At 35.1% G+C, this 25,991-nt stretch overlaps 2 protein-coding genes across 2 annotated transcripts in view; both read left to right on the top strand.

Annotated features, from left to right (window-relative positions):
* Positions 1 to 7,563: 7,563 nt before the first annotated feature.
* On the top strand, positions 7,564 to 8,172 carry LOC144839154 (uncharacterized; the record flags this gene model as incomplete). Its single annotated transcript, XM_078694469.1, has 1 exon — positions 7,564 to 8,172. A coding segment is annotated over one exon (465 nt), but the record flags the coding sequence as incomplete, so codon positions are not given.
* Positions 8,173 to 9,976: 1,804 nt separating this feature from the next.
* Positions 9,977 to 25,991, top strand: part of LOC144840364 (PAN2-PAN3 deadenylation complex catalytic subunit PAN2-like) — a 40,608-nt gene continuing 24,593 nt past the window's right edge. Inside the window, exon 1 of the mRNA XM_078696154.1 lies at positions 9,977 to 10,031. The gene's annotated coding sequence lies outside the window, so the exon portion shown is untranslated. The remainder of the gene's footprint in view (positions 10,032 to 25,991) is intronic.

The raw sequence follows: 25,991 nt of genomic DNA on the forward strand, positions 1-25,991 counted from the left end.
AATAAAAGAAGCCATTTGGATAAGAAAAACAAATATGAACATCAACAAAGACCAGGGAGGACATGAACTGAGCCACATCTATGATGACTTAATAAAAAGGGACACCCGAGCATCCAAAGGGGGACACCAGCAGAAAGCTGAACATCAGACGAAAGATGGCGCAAGTCACCGAACTATGACGAATGACAGAACATCATGTCAACGTCATTTGCGTGATCAAGGCTACTGAAAGTAGCTGAAACGTAGCAAGTAAGTACTTGTCAACTGGTTTAACCAAAAAGTTAACATTGATTTATTTAAAATACAATATAATTCGTTTTTTGGTGTTCACCGTTAATCTATTTGCAATAAACCAGTTAGAAAGACATGCCATTTCATAGTTTAAAATATCGAATGCTCTTGTAATATCATTGTGTTGCAGGAACACATTAGTGTCATCTGCATACATAATAACGTTTGTGTTTCTACAGGCAAATGGCATATCATTTATAAAAATCAGGAATAGTAAGGGTCCAAGAATGGACCCCTGTGGAACACCGTACTTAATGTATTTGGTTTCTGATTTTTTACCTTCTACGTTTACAAATTGTTTTCTAGTTGATAAGTAACTCTTAAACCAATCTAAAACGACACCTCTAATACCGTAATGTCTCATCTTCTGTAATAAAATGTGATGATCCATTGTATCGAACGCTTTTGATAAATCTAAAAATATTCCTATCATAAAGCATTTTTGTTCGATTGCAGAGGTAATTTTTTCAAATGCATCTAATAATGCGTGAATAGTAGAATGTTGTTGTCGGAAACCATATTGTGATTTATTAAGTACATTGTTCTTGTTTAGGAATGAAATAGTTTGATTGCTAACAACCCGTTCATAAACCTTCGAAAGACATGGCAGTATAGATATGGGACGGTAATTGGTAATTTCTGATTTATCTCCGTTCTTGAAGATAGTGTATTGTTTTTGCAATTTTAAGTTCGTCCGGAAAACAACCGGTAGCGAGTGATATGTTGATCAAATGAGTAATCGGTCGTTTAAGATAATTTGAGTACGGTTTTAGATATAGTGCTCCAATGTCATCGTGCCCAGGTATTTTATTAGTTTCCAAATTTTATTTCATCCTCAGTAACAGGTCTTAGAAACATAGAATTAACATAGTTTCCTGTTAAATACGAGGATGATTCTGTTATTTGTGGTTCTTGTGAAATTCGTTTTGCCAATGTTTCTCCAATGCTTGTAAAATAAGTATTAAACGCATTTGCTTTTTCTGAGGGGGTGTTGAATTGCTTACAGTCATGATTTATTGTTGGTGGTAGTTGTCGTGTTTTTGTCCTTCCCATTATAGTGTTAATCGTTTTCCATGTCTTTTTGGTATTACTTTTTTTATTTTCAAATTGAGTAAAGTAGTATTCTTCTTTTCGTTTCTTAATAAGTGCTGTAAGTTTGTTTCTGTATTTAGTATATTTCAGTTTGTTTGAAGGAGTGGGATTTTTTCTGTACATGAACTATACAACCTGCCCTTAGTTGTTATTGACTTTGCTATTGCCTCGGTGATCCATGGAGATCGATCTTTATTTGCTTTTGCCTTAATTTTTTTCAAAGGAAAGTTTTTATCAATTAAATGTTTGAAGTTGTGAGCAAATGTTGAATATGCAATGTTTGCATCTTCTGTGCTTAGGACAGGTTGCCAGTTTCATTTGCCAAGTCTTCCTTAAAGGATTCGACTTGCTGGTGGAAATAAGTGCGTAAAATAAATGACTGTTTTGTATTTTTTTTACGATTCTCAGATTTTGTGATTGCAAATATAGGATAATGATCTGATATATCTGTGTAAATAATTCCAGTATTGATATTTACGTTTAATAAAATTTCAAATTGCGAAAATTGTTCAAATTGCGCATAACAAACAATTGATTAATAAGCATTCATACTATTACTAATGATTACAATGAACATTTGGATAATAAATAGGAACAAATTGTAGGCCCAATAATGATGATGCACGTACGTGGGCGCGTATGTTCGTTTGTGCGTCAAAATTCAATAAACCTGTCCGATATGCGAGGACATTCATTAGGTGTAATAAGATTGTTTGGTTGAATCATTTGAGGTATAAAATAATGTTGACTCCATGGTTGAATCACGCGTAGATTTCTTCAATATGATGCATTTGATTAGGCGACAATATCTGAAACCAATTCATAGCTGCGCCTCCCTGCGCCTTTGGCAGCTATTTCGATATCTACAACTGCTACATGTTTTCGCTGACCGGGGAATTCCCCTTATTATTAAACGCAAATCATGGACAAAAACGATATGTACGATCATTTTTTCTATGGCCAAATGGTGGAACGCAGACCTACGTCTTCGATTTACTAAAATGTGGTACTTGCACGTGTTTTTGTAACACGCGGGTACTTCTATTCATATCGGCAATGAGATCATTTTTTATGAGTATTTTTCTTATTTCTTCTTTTTTTTTAAAGCGTGGATAGTAATTTAATCATAAGAATATTAAGCACTTTTTGCGTTCCATACTTTATTGTGGCCGAGTTGACCGATTAGTTTTTGGCCGAGTTGACGTGAGGCCGAGTTGACGTGAGGCCGAGTTGACTTGAGGCCGAGTTGACTTGAGGCCGAGTTGACTTTGGCCGAGACGGTTTGGGGCCGACTTGACCTGCACCCCCTAGATGTCATGTACCATATCTCGGCAGGTTACAGTGGAATTCGTTATTTAAGTGTATTTTTTAATTTTAAAAGCATCACAAAATATTTTTTGGTAGAGTTTTTAGTATTTATAGGCCTATCCTAAGTAGTAAATACAGACAGTGTATTGTAGTGTGAATTATCAAATACATATTTTATAATTAACAAACAATAATAAAAAATGTGTTTTTTATTTATGTACCAAACCTCGGCATGTGTTTGCCAATCCTCGGCATACGCTGCCCAAGCAAGCCCTGAAATTACGCGCGAGTGATTGCGCAATCGATCGTCGATGAAATAGCAGGCCTAGCTACAGATGTGAAATAAATGAGTCAAAAAACAGCAATATTAACTTTATTTTACCAACAATTATATTTTGAATAAAATTTAATAAACAGCATTGCAAACAATTTCATTTATTTAGCTATTTCCGTTAGGTGCTGAAGTCTGGCACATATCATTAATTATCAACCAAACATCTTAACACCCCTCATAAACCCTATATTTTTTCATTGGTTTGAAAATGGAATATTCTGGAATGTTGCTACAATACAGTAGCAGCCTATTTCAATCACAGACGTGTCCCTTGTGTGTTTCATACCCTGGAATTTTAAATGGAACAGTGTCACATGTTAGCTGATTGGTCTATTTTGCTGAAAGTATATTATAGGTTAAGATATACAACAAATATAAATTATTTAATTAATTATAACTAATATAAATACAACCTGCAGAGGTTTGGCACATTGCCGAGGTCTGGTACATCTACCCTAGCCTAAGTAAGTAAGGTCAAATTTGCTTTTGCAAAAGGTCGCCGATTTGTTTTCACCAAATTAGAAATTCTGTAGCAAATTAAAAAAAAAAAATGAAAATTGCCATATAGTTCGGTAAATAAATACATGTTTAATGTGTAGGTAGGTTGTTGTCTAATTTGTCGTGCTAATTTGTATTTTTGAACCATTTTAAAATTTTTTAATTGAAAAGAATAATAATGATTTAGTTAATTATAACTTTAATTCCGCTGAATATAGAAATTCAAATAATACAATTTTAATAATTTGTTTAAATCTCAATCGGTATTATTTTAAAAAGTATTAGTATTACTACAGGGTATGAATATTTTTGTCCTAATAATATAAAATAGCAATAACCCGTGCTCCGCACGGTATCCTTCTGCCTCATGTTGGTGTTTATATATACTGCATCGGCAAGTATAATGTACAGTATAACCGGAAGTGCATTGTGTCATCTGCATACGATAGGTTGTTAAATTTAATATTATTTAACTCACACCCTTCTTTGCTGTTGCTAAGCTTAATGATAAGATCATTTATATACATATTATACAGATGGGGAGACATCACTCCTCCCTGTCTAACACCATTTGATACATGAAAGGGCTTCGAAAAGGATTTGCCCCATTTAACAATGAAACACTGAATATTATACCAATTGGACATGGCGTATCATTAATAATTAATTTCTTAAAAACTGACCAATGGTTCACCCTATCAAAGGCTTTAGAAGCATCGAGGTAGCATACATAGACAGGGCTACCATTACGATAGTAGTAATCAACTATTTGTTTAAAAACAAAAATACAAGTTTCTGTACCATGGTTAGATTTAAAGGCAAATTGTCTATCATCAGAAGTTATAGTATCACCAGATAATTCGATAAGAACATGTTCTAAAACCTTAGATATTACACAGGCTAGGGCAATCGGTCTATAATTATCCTTGCTTGTAATGTCGCCTGACTTAGATTTTACGATAGGTACAAGAATGACATCAGTCATACCTCTTGGGACCGTACCGTATTTTAAACAAAGGTTAAAACAAATACTAAGTAGAACTGAGAGTTTTCCACTAGCATAGCGCAAGTGCTCACTGGACAGGCCATCACATCCAGCAGACTTCCTCAGAGCTAACTTAGTTATATAATCATTAATACCACGAGGGGAGACAAACAACTCATCACTATGCATAGATGATCTATCTAGTTCATCTAAAACAAATTGCTTGTTACAATCAACACAGTTAAATAATGTTTCGTAATGTTTAGCCCAAAGCTTACAGATATCATTTTCGCCTTTTACGCAATAAATATTCATGTTGGTGGTTATATATACTGCATCGGCAATTATAATGTACAGTACTGTATAACCGGAAGTGCATTGTGCATTCTAATCCGATGTAATTATGTATTTAAAACAAGATAACATACCAAGATGTAAAATAAATAAAAAAAACAAAAATTTAATTAGAGGAATAATATATATTCATGTTGGTGGTTATATATACTGCATCGGCAATTATAATGTACAGTATAACCGGAAGTGCATTGCGCATTCTAATCTGATGTAATTATGTATTTAAAACAGGATAACATACCAAGATGTAAAATAAATAAAAAAAAACAAAAATTTAATTAGAGGAATAATATATATTCCTTGACCAAATAAAAAATATCCACACAGAAAATAAATAAAATTAACCTTCATTTTCATATTGGTATTTTTGTCTGAAAACATGGATGATCAGGCCCAGATAATCGGGCCTCATATGTAAAGCTTGTTTTACAACTTTGTTCAACGGCCAAAATCGTAAAAAAAGTTTTATAACCTTTGCAACTGTTTTAAAACAAATACAATTCTCTTTTTTTCTTACAATAGATCGGTTTATAAAACATAGTTTCACACTAATGTTTATATTACACTTAAACCATCAGTATTCCTTAAAAGTGATATTAGGATTAATTACGTTATTGTTACTGTATGTTACTAAAGTGTGCATCAACGTCTGTCTCTAATCTCATTTTATATGTATTTGTAGATTTTGTTATCACAATGGATTATGAATCAGAGATACAGAAACTAATGCAGGAGGCTGCACAGTATGCATCAAATAGGAATGAAGCACTGCAATATTCCTACCAAGATTCATACCAGGCTGATTCTTATGGAACCTCTTATCAAGGATACAGCCAGTCCAGCTATGATGGGTATCAGGATGCATATAGTCAAGTAAAACCATCTATTTCTATATTTATCATGCCTTGCCATTAATATTTTTACTGAATATCACTGGGCCTTTTTCCCAACATCATGAGCTACAATACAATTAGCCTGTAGTTAAACGTCCAGGGTTCTTCTTCCTGCAGTGGTTGCCCGAATGAGTAGCAAAACATCTAGGTCTGTAGGGCATTGCTATTAATTCCTGGTTCAACGAATTGTAACAATTGAACTTCAGATCTAGTCTATGACAAAAAATAAATGCAAAATCATCAATATTCCATGCTTAATGGCCCTAATGAATGCTCGATGGTCAATTTTAAGTCAATCGGTCCGGTAGATACTAATCTTTCCAAACCTTGGTTGTTCAGAAAGAACATCATGTAGGGTTGTTTTGAGGTTATAAACTTTAGAACATAGCCCATTTGAAAGTTATTATTGATATTGTGATCGCCTACAGTACTGTACAATACCACCATTCTTGACATGCTGCCAAGAATCCTGTTCTATATACAGTATACATACAGTACTAACAGGATAATTGTTTTGATAATTATTGTTGCTGTTTTTGTAGTTTAAAATTACTTTATTCTATTTAATAGCGGTCTTATTCATCTTATGGACAAAGAGACCAAGGCTCAAACCGGTGGAATTTTGGTGGTCAAGAAAGTTCTTGGGGAAGGCAGGGTAGTAGAGGCAAAGGAGCTCCTCGTGGAAGAGGAAATCAAGGCAGAGGTGGAATTCGAGGCAGAGGCGGAAATCGAGGCAGAGGTGCTGGAAGTTACACCAGTGTTGTAGGCCAAGGTCATGGGCGATCAATTGGAGACCAAACTTATGGCACTGTGGCAGAAAGTAACCATTACATGGTTGGTGATGTTGGAGCTGTAGAGAATGACATTCCACCACCACTTCCTGAAACTGCTGTACCTGAAGCTTCACAACCCCCACCTCCTCCACCAGATGCAGAAGAGCCTCTTCCACCACCCCTGCCACCATCACCACCTCCAGCACAGCCGCCTTCACTTTTGACCATGGACCCATTTAAAATTAAAAAAGTTGGTCAAAAAGTTAAAAACCTACAGACAGGAAAGAAACCTAACACTAATACGTATGGAGGACAACAGCAACAAACCAAACAGGAAAATAAAATTCAACAGCATAATACTCCACCTGTACCCAAAAGTTACCCGCAAGCTCCAACATCACAGCAGAATTACCAACAACCTCCACCAATACAAAAGGCTGACCAACAACCTCCACAGCAGAGTTACCAACAACCTCCACAGCAGAGTTACCAACAACCTCCACAGCAGAGTTACCAACAACCTCCACAGCAGAATTACCAACAACCTCCACAGCAGAATTACCAACAACCTCTACAGCAGAGTTACCAACAACCTGCAACATCACAACAGAGTTACCAAAAACCTCCACCATCACAACAAAGTTACCAACAACCTCCACCAACAACACAAAAGGTTGTTCAACAACCTCCACAGCAGCATTACCAACAACCTCTAATATCTCAACAGAGTTACCAACAAGCTCCAACATCACAGCAGAGTTATCAACAACCTCCAACGACACAAAAGGTTGTTCAACAACCTCCACAACAGAGTTACCAACAAACTACAACATCAAATCAGAGTTACCAAGAAGCTCCGACATCACAACAGAGTTACCAACAACCTCCAACATCACAACAGAGTTACCAACAAACTCCAACATCACAACATAGTTACCAACAAGCTCCAACATCACAACAGAGTTACCAACAACCTCTACCAACAGAAAAGGGTGATCAACAACCTCCAACATCACAACAGAGTTATCAACAACCTCCACCAGCACAAAAGGTTGTTCAACAACCTCCACAATTGAGTTACCAACAAGCTCCAACATCACAAGAGAGTTACCAACAAACTCCAACATCACAACAGAGTTACCAACAACCTCCACCAACACAAAAGGTTGTTCAACAATCTCCACAACAGAGTTACCAACAAACTCCAACATCACAGCAGAGTTACCAACAACCTCCACCAACACAAAAGGTTGTTCAACAACCTCCACAACAGAGTTACCAACAAACTCCAACATCACAACAGAGTTACCAACAAACTCCAACATCACAGCAGAGTTACCAACAATCTCTACCAACAGAAAAGGTTGTTCAACAACCTCCACAACAGAGTTACCAACAAACTCCAACACAACAACACAGTTATCAGCAACCTCAAGTATCACAACAGAGGTACCAAACACCTCCATCACACGAACAACCTACGCCATCACAACAATTTAACCAACAATCCCCAATATCACAACAGAGTAACAAACAAACTCCAAAACCACAACAGAGTTATCAGCAACCTCAAGTACCACAACAGAGTTATCAGCAAACTCAAGTACCACAACAGAGGTACCAAACACCTCCATCATCACAGAAACCACCTACGCCATCACAACAATTTAACCAGCAACCTCAAGTATCACAACCGAGGTACCAAACACCTCCATCATCGCAGAAACCATCAACGCCATCACAACAATTTAACCAACAACCTCAATTATCACAACAGAGTAAAAATCAAACTCCAACACCACAGCAGAGTTACCAACAACCTCAAGTATCACAACATAGTTATCAGCAAACTCAAGTACCACAACAGAGGTACCAAACACCTCCATCATCAAACAAACAACCTACGCCATCACAAAAATTTAAACAGCAGCCTCAAGTATCACAACAGAGGTACCAAACACCTCCATATTTGAACAAACAACCTACGCCATCACAGAAATTTAATCAACCTCAAGTATCACAACAGAGTAAAAAACAAACTCCAACACCACAGCAGAGTTACCAGCAACCTCAAGTATCACAACAGAGGTACCAAACACCTCCATCACACAAACAACCTACACCATCAAAACAATTTATCCAACAACCTCAAGTATCACAACAGAGGTACCAAACACCTCCATCACACAAACAACCTACACCACCAAAACAATTTAACCAACAACCTCAAATATCACAACAGAGGTACCAAACACCTCCTCCATCAAACAAACAACCTACACCATCACAACAAATTAACCAACAACCTACAATATCACAAAATAAACAATCCTTGCATCAGCAGTCAATTATGGCACAGCAACCAAATACAAAGCCTCAGATAACTGATAGAACTCAACAACACAGTGAAACAAAAATACAATCACAGAAATTAAATGAAAAGTCAAATGACAAACAACAGCCTACTCCGGCATTTATTGGACCTCAAGTTCCTGAAAAATTGATTGGACCAAAGCTCCCCCAAGCAAAGCAGACAGGATCAGAACAGTCTGTTGGACAACAAACCACTTCAAAACAGGAAGCTGTTAAAGAACCAACAACCAAACAGAACCCTGAAGAGAAACCTGAACAAGTTTATTTCTACCAACCTTCATCATCATTACCACAACAACCATTACAGACAGTGCCACAACTTCGAAACGAGAATTTGCAACAGAAATTTGATGGAAATGCTTCTCATCAAAGACCTGATTGTAAAGATCCAAATGCAAATAAACAGCAATCTCCAGCATCTGTTTTGCAACAACCAAAGTCTTCATGGCAAACAGGTAATCATTCAAACAGATATTACAATATCTTATTAAAGTACTCATTTCAGGCTGATGCATTATCACAGCAGGGGAAGTCTAACGCAAGAGCACAAGCTCAACATATTTATAATTTTGCAGATCCTCAAACCTTAGACAACATTTTAAAGAAACCTCCACCTCCTCCACCACCACATCAGATAATGGAGCAACCAAATCCTGTGAAAACGGGGGACCTTGATCAATCAACATCTGAAGAAGTCACAGAAGATGATGTAAAAGTTTTTTTCTGTACGGTAGGTTCAATATCAATATTCGTTACCACTGCTACTTCTTTACAGCTATGAAAGAAGCAGTAACAATATTTAGAATGTGGTACCTACTAGCACCCCTGTAATAACCTCTAGCTACCTCAGAAGGGAAATACTCATCTTGTTTTTGTTCATGGATGGGCCAATCCAGGCTTAGTTATTTACCCAAAAAAAAGGGTTGGAATTGCCTATGAAACTTTACTTGGGTATATTTAAACCTGAAATGTGTTTTCTTTTCATTATCCCAGTATTTCTTCCGTTTCCCCATCTTTACATCTGAGAAAAAAAATTAATGTTTTTATCCTTTGTATTCAAGGATTGCGGCCATTGTCAAAATGCATATTTAAACCCGATGGAGCATGAAATGTCATCAAGACATATAAAGGTAAGAATTCTTTATATTGTGCCTTGGTTATTGAAATTAGTTTTTAAGTGTATAATTTCTTCTTGTGTTTCTATCAGTATCTATGAGATTTGCCTTGCAGATCTTCATAAGCTTAAGGCAACTTAAGTTTGGTGCTAGAGCTACACATCAAATATTCCTATGATAACCATTTGTAGGATTAATTATATTTTAAGTACTTACTTATTTAAGTAGCAGCAGTGCTGTAACCAACTGGATTAAACTGTATCTAATCGGATTGAACTGCATCCAACCGGATTAAACTTCATCTTGCACTTCTATGTCTATTTCTGCATTCAAAAGCGCAATCTTAAAAATAATCATTGACTTTTAAATGTGATATTTATTGTTTACAACAGATATCCCTTGTGATGGGTTCCTTTTTAATCTTTTCTTTGTGCCATTTTGATCGAGACTTTTCTCTAAAATAAATGGTAAAAATTATTTTCATAACAATAGTCATCATGTTATATAGAATGTCAACTTATTTGACGTTGTGCATATGACTTTTGTTAATGACATTAGTGGAGAGTTAGATTTTATGACTTTTTATGTTTGATCATAAATTACTACTAGAAACAATTTTCAATGAATACTTAAACAAGTATGCTCCAAGTCAAAGAGAAACTTTTTAGAATAGTTAACATGTTAGGTGCGCTTCAACATGAAAAATGCTCATCAGGTCATTTTGAGAATTTTCAAAATTGTTGACATTGTTCACGTTGCGAGCAAGTTTTTGCAGGCAAAGCATGAAGCAAATATATAGGAAAACCGTTTTAAAGGTACTTGATTTTTGTTCTTTATACCTTTTGTGATAAATTCCATTAAATTTTATAAACTTTAAAGTTCTTTTCTCTGGCAACAAGCCATTTTCATACGGCATCCGTTTCTGCCAACATAAACATTATTAATTGTTTGTTTGCGGATATCTCCTTGCGATTGTCCTGTTTTATCTTTATCATCTTTTTTCCCCCCTGTATTCTTTCTTCATTTTTGTGTCTTGTTTATCTCATAGTCTAAACCCTGTAATCGAAAATTTCATAACTTTGTCAACATATGGACTTTGTGCACTCCTAATAGTAGTAATGGCATAATTGTCTTTTGTGCGCATTTTCTAACTTTGTGCGCATGGTGTTTACTGTGCTGATAGCTAAACAAAAGTGACAAACTCAAAATCTAGTTGCTGCTTGTTTTATACAACCGTCGTACAGTATGAAAGGCTACCAAGCAATAAATAATCTTGTACGTCTACTGTTTACTTTTGTCTATCCATACCTATATTGACAAAATATAGCCTCTTGGTCTATGTTTTTAATGGCTAGGCCAAACCTACCACTACTAGATAAGTGATTATCTTATGTGTAATTAACATTCCATTCCCTACAATTTGACATTTTGTAAAAAGAATACATAATATACTTTTAAAACATTAAACCAGGTCCATCCTTGTCTTGTACGTTTTATGTTAAATTATGATAAAAAGATAGAAACAATGTACTGCCTATAGCTCGCTGTGAATGTCTTCTAGCTAGGCTTAGTTTTTAGGCCTAGCTGGTAAACATGGGTAACATACGAACATCTTACTCTAGTTATAGGCCTAGTCTGACGTTGAATAGTTGCTGCATTAATTGTCTTTCTGTTTTTGCCAAAATCTGTTGATACAATTTGAGGGAACTCTGTATTTTCGCTGATAATTTAAAAGTCTTCCATTTGTTTTGGCCACACGATCGATCGAAAAGTGGGTGAATTACAGAACAAAAACAAAAATATCAATCTGGCGCAGTCATATTTCTTAGCCCTGCACCCGCATTAGGCTACATTCAGACTCGCTTACACAAGGTGTATGGTTTAAATGTGTCCAGGCACGAATTGTTAAGCTTAGTTCCCACTAGAACGTAACGCAAGGACGTAAACGCAACGCAAGCCTTTTAACCAATGACAAGCGAAGTTATAGACAGTTAGCAATCACAAGCAAATAAGCCATCGCTTGTGATTGGTCAATTCACTTGCGTTACGTCCTTGCGTTGCGTCGCTATTGGGAACCACGCTTTAGTGTTTAGAATGGAAGATTCATCATCACTCATTGTGGTTGTGTCCATTGATACAATGAGTCTCAACGTAACTTATGAACCCTTAACCGCTTTTAGTTACATAAGGTCATTATTTTGTTGTAAAATTGTACATCAAAATGAATGTCTGAGAAAAATATACTTTGTTTATAGCTTTTGTATTGTTATTACAGTACCAACTGTAGTATTGTAACTTTAATGTATTCAGTTAATGAGTATTCAGTACAATCCATTCTACTTAAGTCCTTGATGAACCCAGTTATTATTATATACTGGTTCCTTTCAATTCACGGCATCTGATTAGTTAATTGCTGATCTATAGTATTGCCATTCCCCCTGTTTCATCTTAAGTACAACCGGATCTGTACACATGCACAATGCGACGATTGTGTATCTAGTTCTAACATATGATGGTTAACTTGTGTAGATGTACTGGACTTAGAAGATTTAGTAAGTTGAGCAGCCAGTTAAAATAGAAACCGATCAAGTATTCTTTGGAAATTCAAAAATATATATATTGCATATCTGGATGGAAGCGACAAATTTTCAAATGCAGACCTTTTGATGATGTTTGCTTCTTCTCAGATTAAGAATATATTTGTATACAGTACTGTACTTGATACTGTAGTTATAACAACAAGTGGAGTCTAGCTCCACCCAGAACATTTTTCTTTTTTATATTGTAAATTTCAACTGTACAGTGTTATTGAAATATTTATTAGCACTCCTACTTAATTAATAATGTGATGATTTTCTTGAAAATCATCATCATGCCTTTTTGCGATCTGTGTGAGGGGATACCTTGTATTTTTGACATTTAGCAATTTAGTTTCAAACATTTAAACATATTTAGGTGGTTCAAATTTTGAAGATGATTTAACCCTTGACCTGCTGACTATATTATTTTCAGATACAGACAAAATCTTGCTAGCAATTATAGTTTTTTTAGTTTAAAACCTTCACAGTACAATTCCGTTCATTTTGATACCTCATTACCCTCAGAAGCCAGTATCTCCCTAATACGCACTTGAAAAAGTCTAAATCCTTCCCTGTACAAATTCCTTAACCTTGAAGGGGTTCATTCAAGTACTACCATAACCCACAGTGGTGCGATACATGTAAGGTTTGAGCTTGCTGCTGCCTTGACATTTCCCAATTATGACCCTGTACTACAAGCCTCTGTCGCCAACCTGCATTGTCTCGGCCTAAATGTGAGGGGTACGTCTCAGCCGGGTCGTTGTATCCCGGACTGAAGCATTATCCTTTATTCGTTAACATATTCCTAACAAGTTAATAATTAGTTTTATTTTAAGAACGTTTGAGATTGGTGGAAAAGTGTCAGATTTTAGGTGCCTGGTGTGAGAGCTTGATGTTGGGTCAAAAAGCGTGAGCCTCACACCAGAAAAAGTAAAACACCAAACTCAACTTAACAAAATTGCATTACTTTACAGTTGAGATCTGTTTTTTTTTTTCAGATGCTCAGAGCGCTTATTTACTTGTTTACTTCCCTCATAGTCGTATGAATAGAGGGAAATTGAGGCGAAGCATATTGCTTATAAGCCCTGGCTCGCAGTTATCATGTCATATTGTACAAACAGTGTGAACTTTAATGGATGGTTTACCCAAGCCTCATTTAGCCTATTTTTAAACAAATAGACACAGTTGTCTGCGTTGCGTTGAGTTAGCCCACCATGATGTTACTTAACTTGCTGTACGCAATTTTGTTGATGAATTGAAATTGTTAAAATCATAATACTAGTACAGTATGTATTACTTTGTAAAATATAAATGATTTCTGTATACCAATACAAACATCAAATGGTAATATGGTATCATTTTTCCAATATTCGTTGAATTATGTATGTAATTATACTAATAGGACTATATTTTTAAATAATATTCTTCTGGGCCACATGTCAATTGTCATTCCATACCTGTACTCTTTAATACTACCTCGTCAAGCCTTAAAATGTGATTTAATCAGTTAAAAACTATTGCATTATTCATGTTTCCGAGAATCATATGTGTACAGAGCTAGGGTGAGTCTACAGTGAGTAATTACCTTTTTCCAATATCTAACAGTTAGATAACTAATGGTAGTTAAAAACTAATGTATGACTGAGAATGGCTATTTTAAAATTAGTTGAGTGATTGCCAGTTCATGGCCTCCGTTCCTTTAGGAGCTGAGGCCGATCCCCATGGACTGACACCTGATCATATCCACTGAATCTTGTCTAAGCCACTGTGGGCAGTATACCACACCACCATACATAACATATACTGTGAATTTACATTTAGTATACACACTGTGTGTACGCCAAAGCACTACTGTAGTGTGTGTATTATTATGATGTGTTAATTTTGTTTATGTTGTCTGCCATAGCAGGAATAAAATCATAGTGAATGTTATGCAAGTAAAACTTTCTATGACAGAAATTGTAGAAAGCTTCTTCAATGTTTTCAATACATAATCCCAAAACTATGTATTTATTTTTATATGTTGTACATTCTACAGAATCAAGGAAGTACTACTTCACACACTACACTTGCTCATTCTGTAATTATTGCTACCCCTTCATCTAATTTTAAGGAAATGCTTTAACACAATTGTTAAGCCACCATTGCTTCATCTAACTGTAGCTTGATATTAGGAGCTTTTATTTGTGACGAACTTTGACCTAGCCATATTATGAATCCACCAAAACTGAATTGAGTGAGGAAGCATATCCTTGAATGCATGCAATGAATTCGTTAGTATGGCGCTGCAAAACAAAACGGATTCAATTTTATACGTTGGCATTATAAGCTTTACTAGCCACTGTATTATATGGTTACAGTATAATACAGTCTGTTGTGTGGCCACAGATCGTAAATTAGAAGGCGCAATCGGAAATGTCCATCCTTTAATAATCCGGTATTCATTCGTGTTTAGTCGCTTAAAAATACATACAGCGTTTCCATCGTCAGAGACGCTATGCTAACCGGAACTGGCAGAACATCGAAATAACTATGTTCTGTTTATGACACAGGTTGCTTGGTGGCAATAGAGCATTTTTATTTCAACTGGCCTTTATAGTACAGTAAGTCTTATGGCAAGATGCAGAGTATAGAAAGATTGCTCATTTTTAGAAACTTGTCGACAAAAGTTCCATTTTTTTTTCATATCCTTAAGCACTATCTACACTATCAAACTAGTTTTACAAAAAAAAGTGTGATGAGCCTAAATAGGATAGTTATATGATGTCATCATGTCCATGTATGGCCACACTTTTTTCTGTCACATTAAGTTTGATAGTGTAGACAGAGGTTTAGAAAAATACTTACTACAGTTCCAGGCATACAGTTGGGGGATGCTGATTTTTGTCAGAAGGATGAGATAATGTTGTTAACAATAATAACTTGTTAGTTGTTAACAATGTATATCACTGTTTTTTTATTTTCTTTTTTTAAAAAATATTTATAACATCAGTAGTAAAAGTTGTTCACACTATCAATGCTAACCACTTTTTTGCACATCGTTGTGAACTGGTATAGCAAGCACATTCTAATACACTTTAGGATTACCAAAATTCAATTTTCACCCAATTATTTGTATTTTATGTGAGGATAATGCTGTTTAAATAAGTGTGCCTAGTTAATGGACACTTCTAAGAGGACAACACATGGATTTGAACCTAAATGAACGGTCATGAGACCCAGAACATCACTACGTCACTACATTTAATTATTACTTTCATATTTTTGTATATGTAAGAACCAAATATAGTAAGTGATTGTATAGTGAACTATTATATGAAAAACATCTCTATTAAGATGTTATTTTAACATTTAATTGTTGATAGAGAAAGAAATATTTTATTATTTTGATATTTATAATTTGTAAATTTGGTTTTCTTTTTTTGCAGAAACTAGAACACTATCAGAAAAGTAAGTACTGGTTTGGAGAAGATCGTTGTTTTTACAAATCACACTCAACCAAGACATTGTAATTGTTTCCAAATATTCAGAAGATGCATTGTTCCGTTCCAGAGTATCTGTCTGCCCTCAAAATATTTTAATATTAGAGAGGTTTCGCAATCTTACGAATACGATAACGAAAACGGATACGTCACGCACACGTATTCGTTTTCGTAAGCCATAAAAAAATCTGTTTCGCATGGCAACGAAATATTGAGGCGCGTCCAAAATATGACTGCGGTAAATTTGAGCGAAGCGCAAGTACGTGTTGCTTGGTGCTTGGCTGCCTAGGCCTAGCGTAACATCAAAGCGAGCGAGGACTTTAAAAACTGCTATTTATCAAAATTGACATTTTAGTAAATTACTTTAGTAAATTACTTTCAATAAATCTATAATTATATTATAATCATGAATCATTCCTGATTCAAATGCAAAATGTGCAAAATAGATCAAAAACTATAGTCGTTTTGTAGTTACGAATATGACTGGTGATATTCGTCAACACGAATACACTTTACGAATATGAAATGGGGATCAGCTCAAAAGTTTCACAAATGTATGACGTATCCGTTTTCGTTATCGTATTCGTAAGGTTGCGAAACCTCCCTATTAAGATTAGTATAACAAAAATAAATGTTTATGAGTGTAATGTCGGATAGTATTTTCTTGAGTTGAAAGATGGTGGAGTCTAGTTGGATAGACCAAGTACATCTTTTCAACAAATGAAAATATTACCTATATTCACAAATATCAAACATTTGTTAATTGTTTTATATTTTATAACACATCTACGAATCTACAAAGGCTAGACACATTACAAATTATGGCGCACAGGGTAGAGAGTTATAGATTGTGTATACTACAATATGATTGTCTGAATATCAGAGTCTTGTGTTGCTTAAAATTCATGCACAGCTCTTATGTATCATCCAATCAAATGGCAGGGATACATGTAGGTGTGTTATATTATAAAATTAATAAAAGCTAGGTTTGATAAGTGATAACTAAATGTTTTTTTAAATATAAATAATTTTTACAAAAAAATAAATGAATCCCCCAACAGAAATGAAAAAAAAAGAAAACCCATAGAATTTTATACAGTATTTTACTGTAGGTATTTTGATATTTTTGTGCATCGTGTTTATGAGCAATACTTATGTATTGTGTTTATATCCAATCAGAGGCTTTAAAACTTACACCGGTACCAAAGAATATTTAACAATAGCGTGTGAATTGTAAATCATTTTTTTTCTTATGCATCCAACGGCGAGCAAGGATGTACAGTATATAAGTTATTTGAATTAAATCATGCTTATAAACTAAGTCTTATTTGAGTCTTAGGAAGTAGAGTAGAAATAGTCGTGCGTTACAACCCTGGCCCTTGTTCAGGATTGAACCCTGGGATTGGAAGTTGCTGGGTTAAACCTGTCATGAAGCTAAAAACCCATGTCAGGAATTAATGTTGCAAAACTAGCAAGGAGCATGCCTTAAACCTAGTCTACACTACCAAAATTTTGTTTGCTAATGTTTGTCAAGAAGATGCACAGCCTAAAGGCCAATTTACACTAGGAAAATAATGATAATAACTAGATAAACATTTTTCTTACAGAAAACAAAAGAGATGAAAAATATTTCTTTCTAAGACTATAGAATAAGCGTTTTTTTTTTATCCAAACGACGTCATGATCAGTAGGAGCAATTATATCGCGAAGACACAACAATTCTATTGATCATGACGTCATTTGATTGGATTTGAAAGACAAAATGGTTATTCTATAATAGTTATTGAATGAAAACTTTTTTGTTTTCTATAAGAAAAATCCATGTTCCACATCTATTTATTATCATTATACTCCTAATGTAAATGGTCCTTTTCTACAGTTTGCTTGAGTTGATCAAGTGCTCCACAAACTTTAGAAACTCATTTTTGTTGGGCTAAACTCTGCATTTACAAACTGAAGTTTCTTATTGTAGACTATGCTTTAAAAATGCATCATGGCAAACAAAAATTAATTTTTCTGCAGTATATTTTCGCGAAATAATATTGATAATCTGCAGTACATTGTTTTACTGCAGTTTTTGCTTATATAAGGCTATTTGCACAGTCAAACTGTCCAAGTAACGTAATATTTTTCTATCGGCATAGTGAACTCTGCGTGGAATTTAGTATTTGCTATCGGTATGAAGACTATCGACACATTCAGACAAGTATTTAGCACATTGTTTTCCATCTGCATGGTTATATCATGCATATAATACCTCTGTACCATGTGTATAGTCTCACAGTAGAATGTGCATGATCAACGAAAGTGAATGATCAGAAAGTAGTTACATTATTGGATGTGTCATTAGCAGTATTTGCTAATGTTAGTCTTTCCATTTTGACTCAAGTCCTGCATTTACTACAGTACAATTTTTTAACTGTATGCATTATTACAACAAATTACAACAAATATTTGAAAAAATGAATCCGGTCTGGTGATATCTAGAATGACCTGTTAAATCCTATTTGGATTTATTACCAAAGAATATGTATTTTACTGCAGTAACTACATTGTTTACTGTCAGTATGTTATTAATACGGTACTATGATATTTTACTGCAGTATACATAATTGCACATCTATATTTAGATATGCATTACTGCAGTAAACTATTTTATTATTATTATCCCAAGCAATACTCAACTCAAACTGTGTGTTTCTATTGAACTCGAGAAGTTTCATGTGTACAGTACTGTATTTCTGTAGTGAATCTATTAACTACAAATAATATATGTGCAGGAAACTGCCTGTATGTGAAGTACTAAGATTTTTTTCTTTGATTGTTGATAATATTTAAGAACAAAATATTTGTTTATAGTACAGTAGCATAATATTCAGCAGCAACTTTCAGTATTTGTTATTTAAACTGGTAAGTTACATTTTTTTAAATGTGTTGGTTATTGTATAGTACTAATACTGATACAGCTGCTATTTTTACTATCAAATGTGAGTACGATATAGTGTACCATTTTAATGTATGTTGGTTCAGTGTTAATGTAGGTGTAAAACTGATCAGTACAACATCCCCCTCCCCGATCGAGGATAGAACAATAGAAACATGCAGGTAGATGTCTATAAATTTGTTGTAAATTAATCTTCATTTTCCTTTTTATTACTATATTTATTGTAATCCTTGATTTGATTTGTCAAATCATATGTAAATGATCCAATCATGGTTTTCCCATGATGACTGTAAGGTTAAATTTAGTTACAGTACACTATAAAACAAGATAGAATATCAACAACTCATGTTGTTTAACGCCCAATTCAGCCAGCGTTGTCACAAGATGTGTAAGCAAATTGCCAATGCGAATAGTCGTCGGTACTGCTTTGGGGTTTACAAGATCATGATAAAACATTTTACCATCATGACTGTAAGGTTAAATTTTAGTTAGAAGGTAGAATATTTGAGAAAATTCAAATGTAACAGGCGTTGTTTAAAGCACCATTGCGCAAAATTTTTATTTCACTGACCAAAATCTTCTTCCCGGATCCAACCTGCGGCCCAACTACCCAGGTAGACTAACATGAAGAAGGTAATGTGAGTCCATCACACCTCAGCCCCACTATGGTTGTGGCTGAACATTTAAAGAATATATGGACTTCAGGTCTTCGGAAATGACATTGTAAGTGCACCACACATGCATAATTACATTTCGGCAATCAAAGAGTCTGTCACCTCGGCCCCATCCATGGTTGGAGCTGGGTAAGACAATTTTAGGAATATGGACATGTAGGTCCATGGACATTGCATTGTATTTGTTGGAGGGTAAAAATTTACCTGATCCACCGAAAACAATTCAGCGCAGCAGCCTGGAGTTTCCCCTTTATAACGTACACGATACATGACACTGTTGTGTTGGGTTGTCACACTTCACAAAAGATTTTCATTACATTGCGATAAAAAAAATCTGCACAACAAACATTTTCATCAATTTTTTTTTAATAAAGCGCTAACAACGCTAGAATATCGTTATTTTTTAAAATCTCTTAGCCACCCTGCAGCATTTAAAAATTGTTCGCATCCTATATTTTGCAGGAAATTCAGCCAGCGTCGTCCGTTTGCGGATTGCTACCGAAGTAGTAGCAGGGTGGGGTGTGCGCATGCATACTTTAATAGTTAAACAATACAAAGTATTAATGTTTGTGTTTACTACCGTACCAAATGTACCTTCACTGTGACGGTCGCAATAAAAAAGTTGCGGAAAAATATGTTATAAACATTTTTCTGATTGCTAGCGCGCTTAAACTTTAGGTACGTGCGTCGAACGTTAACCGAAGGGTATCAAAAAATGGAAGAATCATTAAATTTCTCCAAAATAATTAAGAACAAAAAAGTTACGTTTTTAATTAAAGCCAAATACAGTAATAAGAATTGTTCATCGCAATATATTTTATCACCAAATATGCATGATTAAACATGCTTAGCTAGGCCTAGTACTAGGCCCAAGGTATTCCGTTTTCTTTGAAATACAAGCGGCGTATGTTTGCGCAGGTTAAGAGACAAAATAGTTAAACAAAACAAAGTAATGTTTGCGTTTATTACCGTACCTTCGTCAGGGACTTACCCTGACTTTCGCATTGAAAAAGTTGTGTGTGCGACACATGCATTCTGCACATCCGGTTGAAGCGTAAAATCGAAACGAACAAGTATGTTAACTGTTCGCTGTTAAAGTTAACATTTACCTGCTCCTGCGAAAGCTCACTACTATGTAATTAAGCGCTGCTGTACGCCATATAACCAACAGCAAAATTTATGGAAGAAATTATTAATGTGTTGCTCTTTTGAATCATTTTAATTTTGTAAAAACAATGGTTTCCTTATGAAAATGAAAATTAAAACGGGATAGGTTTTAGCTTTGCTGGTGTTTAGCAGAAACCCACTGACACCAAACTTCACTGTAAGTAAACTTAGGTGTCTTCAAATGGTAGGGTTAACAGGAGCTTTTGATTTGTGACTACCGACAACAAAAGCATTGATGTGTCATCGGTCATTGTTGGGAACTAGAAACCACTAACACTGTTTTGAAAAGAGTATGGAAGCATGTCATGAACTTCCCTGCATGCGTACAATTAATTACTTTTGTTCTAGTTTCAGTTGGTAAAAGATTCCATTCTTTTGTTGCTCTGTATTTGTCTTTTATCTTCAAATACATGACCTAGTCTAGGTTGTTTGTCTTCACAAATTGAAAGCTCCTCATTGTATTGTTATATGGTAATTACTGTATATCTTTTTTGTTTAATTCCTTATGTTAACTCTTCGAAATTCCAACTCTTCATTACTAACTGTTATCCAAAGTTATATCATACTAAAGAGACCGAAACATCTGTGTGTTCAAAATTAAGTTAAGTTAATCCAATTTTTAATACTGATAAATGCTTATAATATAACATTTGTCCCTTTTTAAATTTGGTTCATTATTTTCTTCTCTTTTAGACAAAGAATGGATAGCGGAGATTACTACAAAAGATGTAGAAACAGATTTGCCATGTTCTATCCAATATGCCATAGATGAATGTAAACAACCTCTGGTTGGTATGTATGCAAGACATTCCATAACAATAAAATCATTGTCATTGCTAGCCATTCTAAACGCAGTGCAGGCCTCTCGTAGTCTAGGTTTTCAGAATGCATGTTGACAGCCATTTTGCAAAATAATCTCCTTCCAACGGTAAATTTATGAGAATTGGGGCTAAACAATTATCTCTGAATGTACCATATCGCCAATGTACAGTATAGACTGATTTCCTAGATGTATTTTTAACCATATTTTTGTGTTCTTTCCACCAGGAATGGAGCATGTGATAGAGAGAAGAATGAACGTACCTGATACACCATTTGTTTGTTTGCTATGTACCATAGTCGTGTCATCAGGTTCAGTGACAGCACATTTACTTGGCAACAGACATCGTTTTATCTATTTAGTAAGTATGAAGCTATTGTTGTTACATGTCATGGCCACACAGGAGACTTAGAAATAAATGTAAAAGCTATGAACGATGAATGGTTCCAACTTTTCTTTTCACCGTTCTGTTTCTCCTGCATACAAACATATCCTTTCAAATCAAATATTCACTAGTTCAGCAATATAAGAATATAAGTATCTGCAAAATATTACTTCAAAAAATCATTCCTCTAAATATAGTGAAAACGTAGTGGTCCTATTATTCTATTCTGTACACATGTATTATGTACGTGCATGTAGTGTTTGCGCTTTTAAATTTAAATACAGGTAACATCTTAATTCATATATACGGCTATCCTGCGTTGAAACACCGGTTCTCATCAGATCACCGAACTTAAGCAATGTTGGGCCCGGTCGCGTTCTGGATGGGAGACCGCCTAGAAATAGCGGCGGGTGCTGTATATATACCGGAGAGTGATGGTGTAATAATAATATCGGACTAGGCATGATAGGCATGGGTTCGAGGTTATCTGTACCATACTAATTGCATCATTAGGCAAGATGCTTTACTCTCATTGCCTTACCTGAGGGTCCTAAATGATCAGCAATTTTGCTGGATGGATCACCCTCATTAAATATGGTAAAAAAAAAAACAATTCACAAAGAACACCTATAATCGTCAAAATGACTACAGTAATTACATTCTAGTTCTGTATTCTTTCTGTACCGATGCTGTCCAAACGTAGCCCATACTAGCAAACTTTAGCTTTCAAACTCAAGTTCCTAGTGTGGACTAAGCTTACTAGAATACTTTATCAAACTTTTGTTTGCAAATGTAGGCTAGAGTTTAAAATCACTAACATAAGGGATCTTATCACTAACATAAGTGGTCTCATCTAAATATAAAATACAGTAGTACAGTAATTATTTTATTTCACTACAGACCAAAACTAAGAAGGATTTTTCCAAGAACTTTGTGAAAATGTGCAAAGAATCTGATCAAAAACCTAAGGAACTGATATCAAATTATCTTACTGAATTGGTCGGAGAAATGGAAAGGCTCCATGGACGAGGAAGAATTAGAGTAATTGTACCAAGGGAACATCGGTTGCAACAAGGTTAGTTTCTAGCTGTCATTGATTATCATAAATGGTGGTTTGTTGAGGAGTGTAAAGCTCTGTCTACACTATCAAACTAGTTTGACAAAACAAGTTTGATGTTCCCAAATATGGTAGTGATATGCATAAATATGGTAGTGATATGACATCATCATGTCCATATATGATCACATTTTTTGTCACATAAAGTAAGAATATAATTAAGTTTTTGTAGTCTATAGGTTAATAGATTAAAGTCAGGTTTGTGGTACATCAGGTTTTTTAAAAAATGAATTAAAGTCAACCTTACTACCATATTTTGACATATCACTACCATAATGGATACATCAAACTTTTTTTGTCAAACTAGTTTGATAGTGTAGACAGAGCTTTAGGTCTTGACGTTTCGGTTGTTGTGTGTGAAGACTGTTGTAGCAATAACAACCAAAAACATTGCAACATTTTCAAACTTACTTTACTTCCTTGTTGTAAGGCAAACCTGACTTTATCATCATTTCAGCCATTGTCGGACCGCTGCATGGCGAAGGCCTCCCCAAGCTGAACCCATACATTTTTGTACTGTGCAGCTCTCATGGAGGATATGCCAGCAAAAGCTACAATCTTATCTCTATGATTTCTTTTCTTCCTTGTCCTTGTGTGCCTGTTCTTGTAGTCCATTCCATGATGAGTTTTCACTTGTACGTGTCCTGCCCACAGTATTTTATCTCCTATCAGATTAAGGCAGAAATGTCATTCATGGCTTGTTTATTCTGCCTTAACCTGATAGGAGAACAAATTATATATATATGCCCTGCCCATCTCTAATTCTTGATTTTTACTTGATGCATGAAGTCATGAATCCTGGTTTATTTCCTAAGGATACAATTTTATATCGCTACCAATACTAAAGTACTTTATCAATTGTCTGTGGTATGGTAGAAATAATTTACCAAAAAACATCTGTTTGCTTATTTCAGATATTCAGATGTATAGAAAACCACCCCAAGCACTGACAGATCTTGAAAGGTAGAGTAGTACAAAGCATTCTTTTATACTCTGTAAACTTCCATTTTACATTTTATAACAATTCTTGTTTAATTCGAAGCATGGCTTCAATCTCATGAAGTTTTAAAGTGGGAGGGAGTTTTCGGCATAACATCTAAATCTTAACGTCAATGTTAGGATTCAAATAAGCAACAAAGCAAAGGGAATCGAGATATGAAAGAATTCATTAAATTTGTGTAGAATCAAAAGCACTGCAACAGTTTGAAAAACTGTACTGTCATACAAATTAATAGAATGATTACTTCATTCATTTAAATTATGCTTTAAAAATTCTGAAAATAATTTTCAACAAAATGTGTTTATTTTCGTTTTTTCATTTCAGTGATGATTCTGGAAATATGGGAAACATGCCCCAAAGAAGTTTTCCATATCCTGAGGCAAGTGAAATAGGTCAAGGTGACGTTAATCCCCCTAGAGGGCATTTCACAGAAGAATTCATACCAAAAGATCAAAGAGATTATTACAGAGAGAGACTAGAATATGAACGAGAAAAAGCGTTATATTACGCTAAGAAAGGTCACCCCCAGCCACAAAATCCAAAGAGTGATCTTTATGTTAGAGACGACTATCTTCAGCAAGAAGACTTGCTTCATACATCGCATGATTTGGAAGATCCACAAGATTTAAGAGATTATCCACCAGATGTGAGAGATTATCCACCTGATGTAAGAGATTATCCAAGAGATGTAAGAGATTATCCAAGAGATTTTGATGATTATCCATCAGATTTGCCTGATCATCCTAGAGATTTGCATGGTGAACCTAGAGATTTGCGTGAATATCCTATGGATTTGCGTGACTATCCTAGAGATTTGCATGACTATCCTAGGGAATTGCGTGACCATCCTAGGGATTTGCGTGACCATCCTAGGGATTTGCGTGACCATCCTAGAGATTTGCGTGACCATCCTCGGGATTTTCATGAATATCCTAGCGAATTGCACGAGCGTGTCCGTCCTAGGAACATACATAAAGATCCAATAGATCCTTACTTGCATGAGAATCCAAGGAGTTTGCCTGAACATCCAGAAAATTGGAGAGAATCCCGATATCCTGAACCTCCTAGAGATTTATTGGATGATCGCATCAGAGATCGACATAGTTTATACCGAGATGATCCAAGGGGTATACACGAGGATCCTTTAGATGCCAGATCAAGATATCGGGATTATCCAGTGAGGATTCCTTATCCAGAAGATTTAATACGAGATAGTCCTCGAACCAGGTACATAGAAGATAGGTACAAAGATCCTGCACTTGATATGTATGAAAGAGACCGCCTTTTTGTGAGAGACAGATATGCAAGCGATTACAGTCCAGGGAGGCTACCACCTGCTCGTCCTTTGAATGCGAGATCTTTGATAGCACGTCATCGACATCGTCCAGGACCTGATGCTTTTGAGCCGGTAAGATTTTTATGAATCAAAATTAAGCTGTATTTTTTTTTTAAATGGCATATAAGGGCTTAGTTATATACCTGGGTAATTGCTGTTATGGGCATAGCTATGACTAAACTTTGGTCAGTAGGAACCATCTTAACAGGGTAAAACATCCATACTCATACACATGGAATAAATATGAAGAAAAAAAACACTTTTAATTTTAATTAACATTATTTTCTTAATTCTTCATTTTTTTTAGCCTAAAAAGAGGATCGCTACAAAAGATCCGGTAAGTTGCAATTCACGGCAGTGTTCTCGCTAGAAATTTGAAATTGTTCTAGGAAGTGTTGAATAATGTTACACTGTAACCGTTATTCAAATAAAGTGTTTTTTTTTAGAAAGGGACTTTATTCGGGGGAAGGC

Source organism: Antedon bifida, chromosome 4, assembly GCF_963402885.1.
Source record: "Antedon bifida chromosome 4, ecAntBifi1.1, whole genome shotgun sequence".
NCBI classification, from domain to species: domain Eukaryota; kingdom Metazoa; phylum Echinodermata; class Crinoidea; order Comatulida; family Antedonidae; genus Antedon; species Antedon bifida.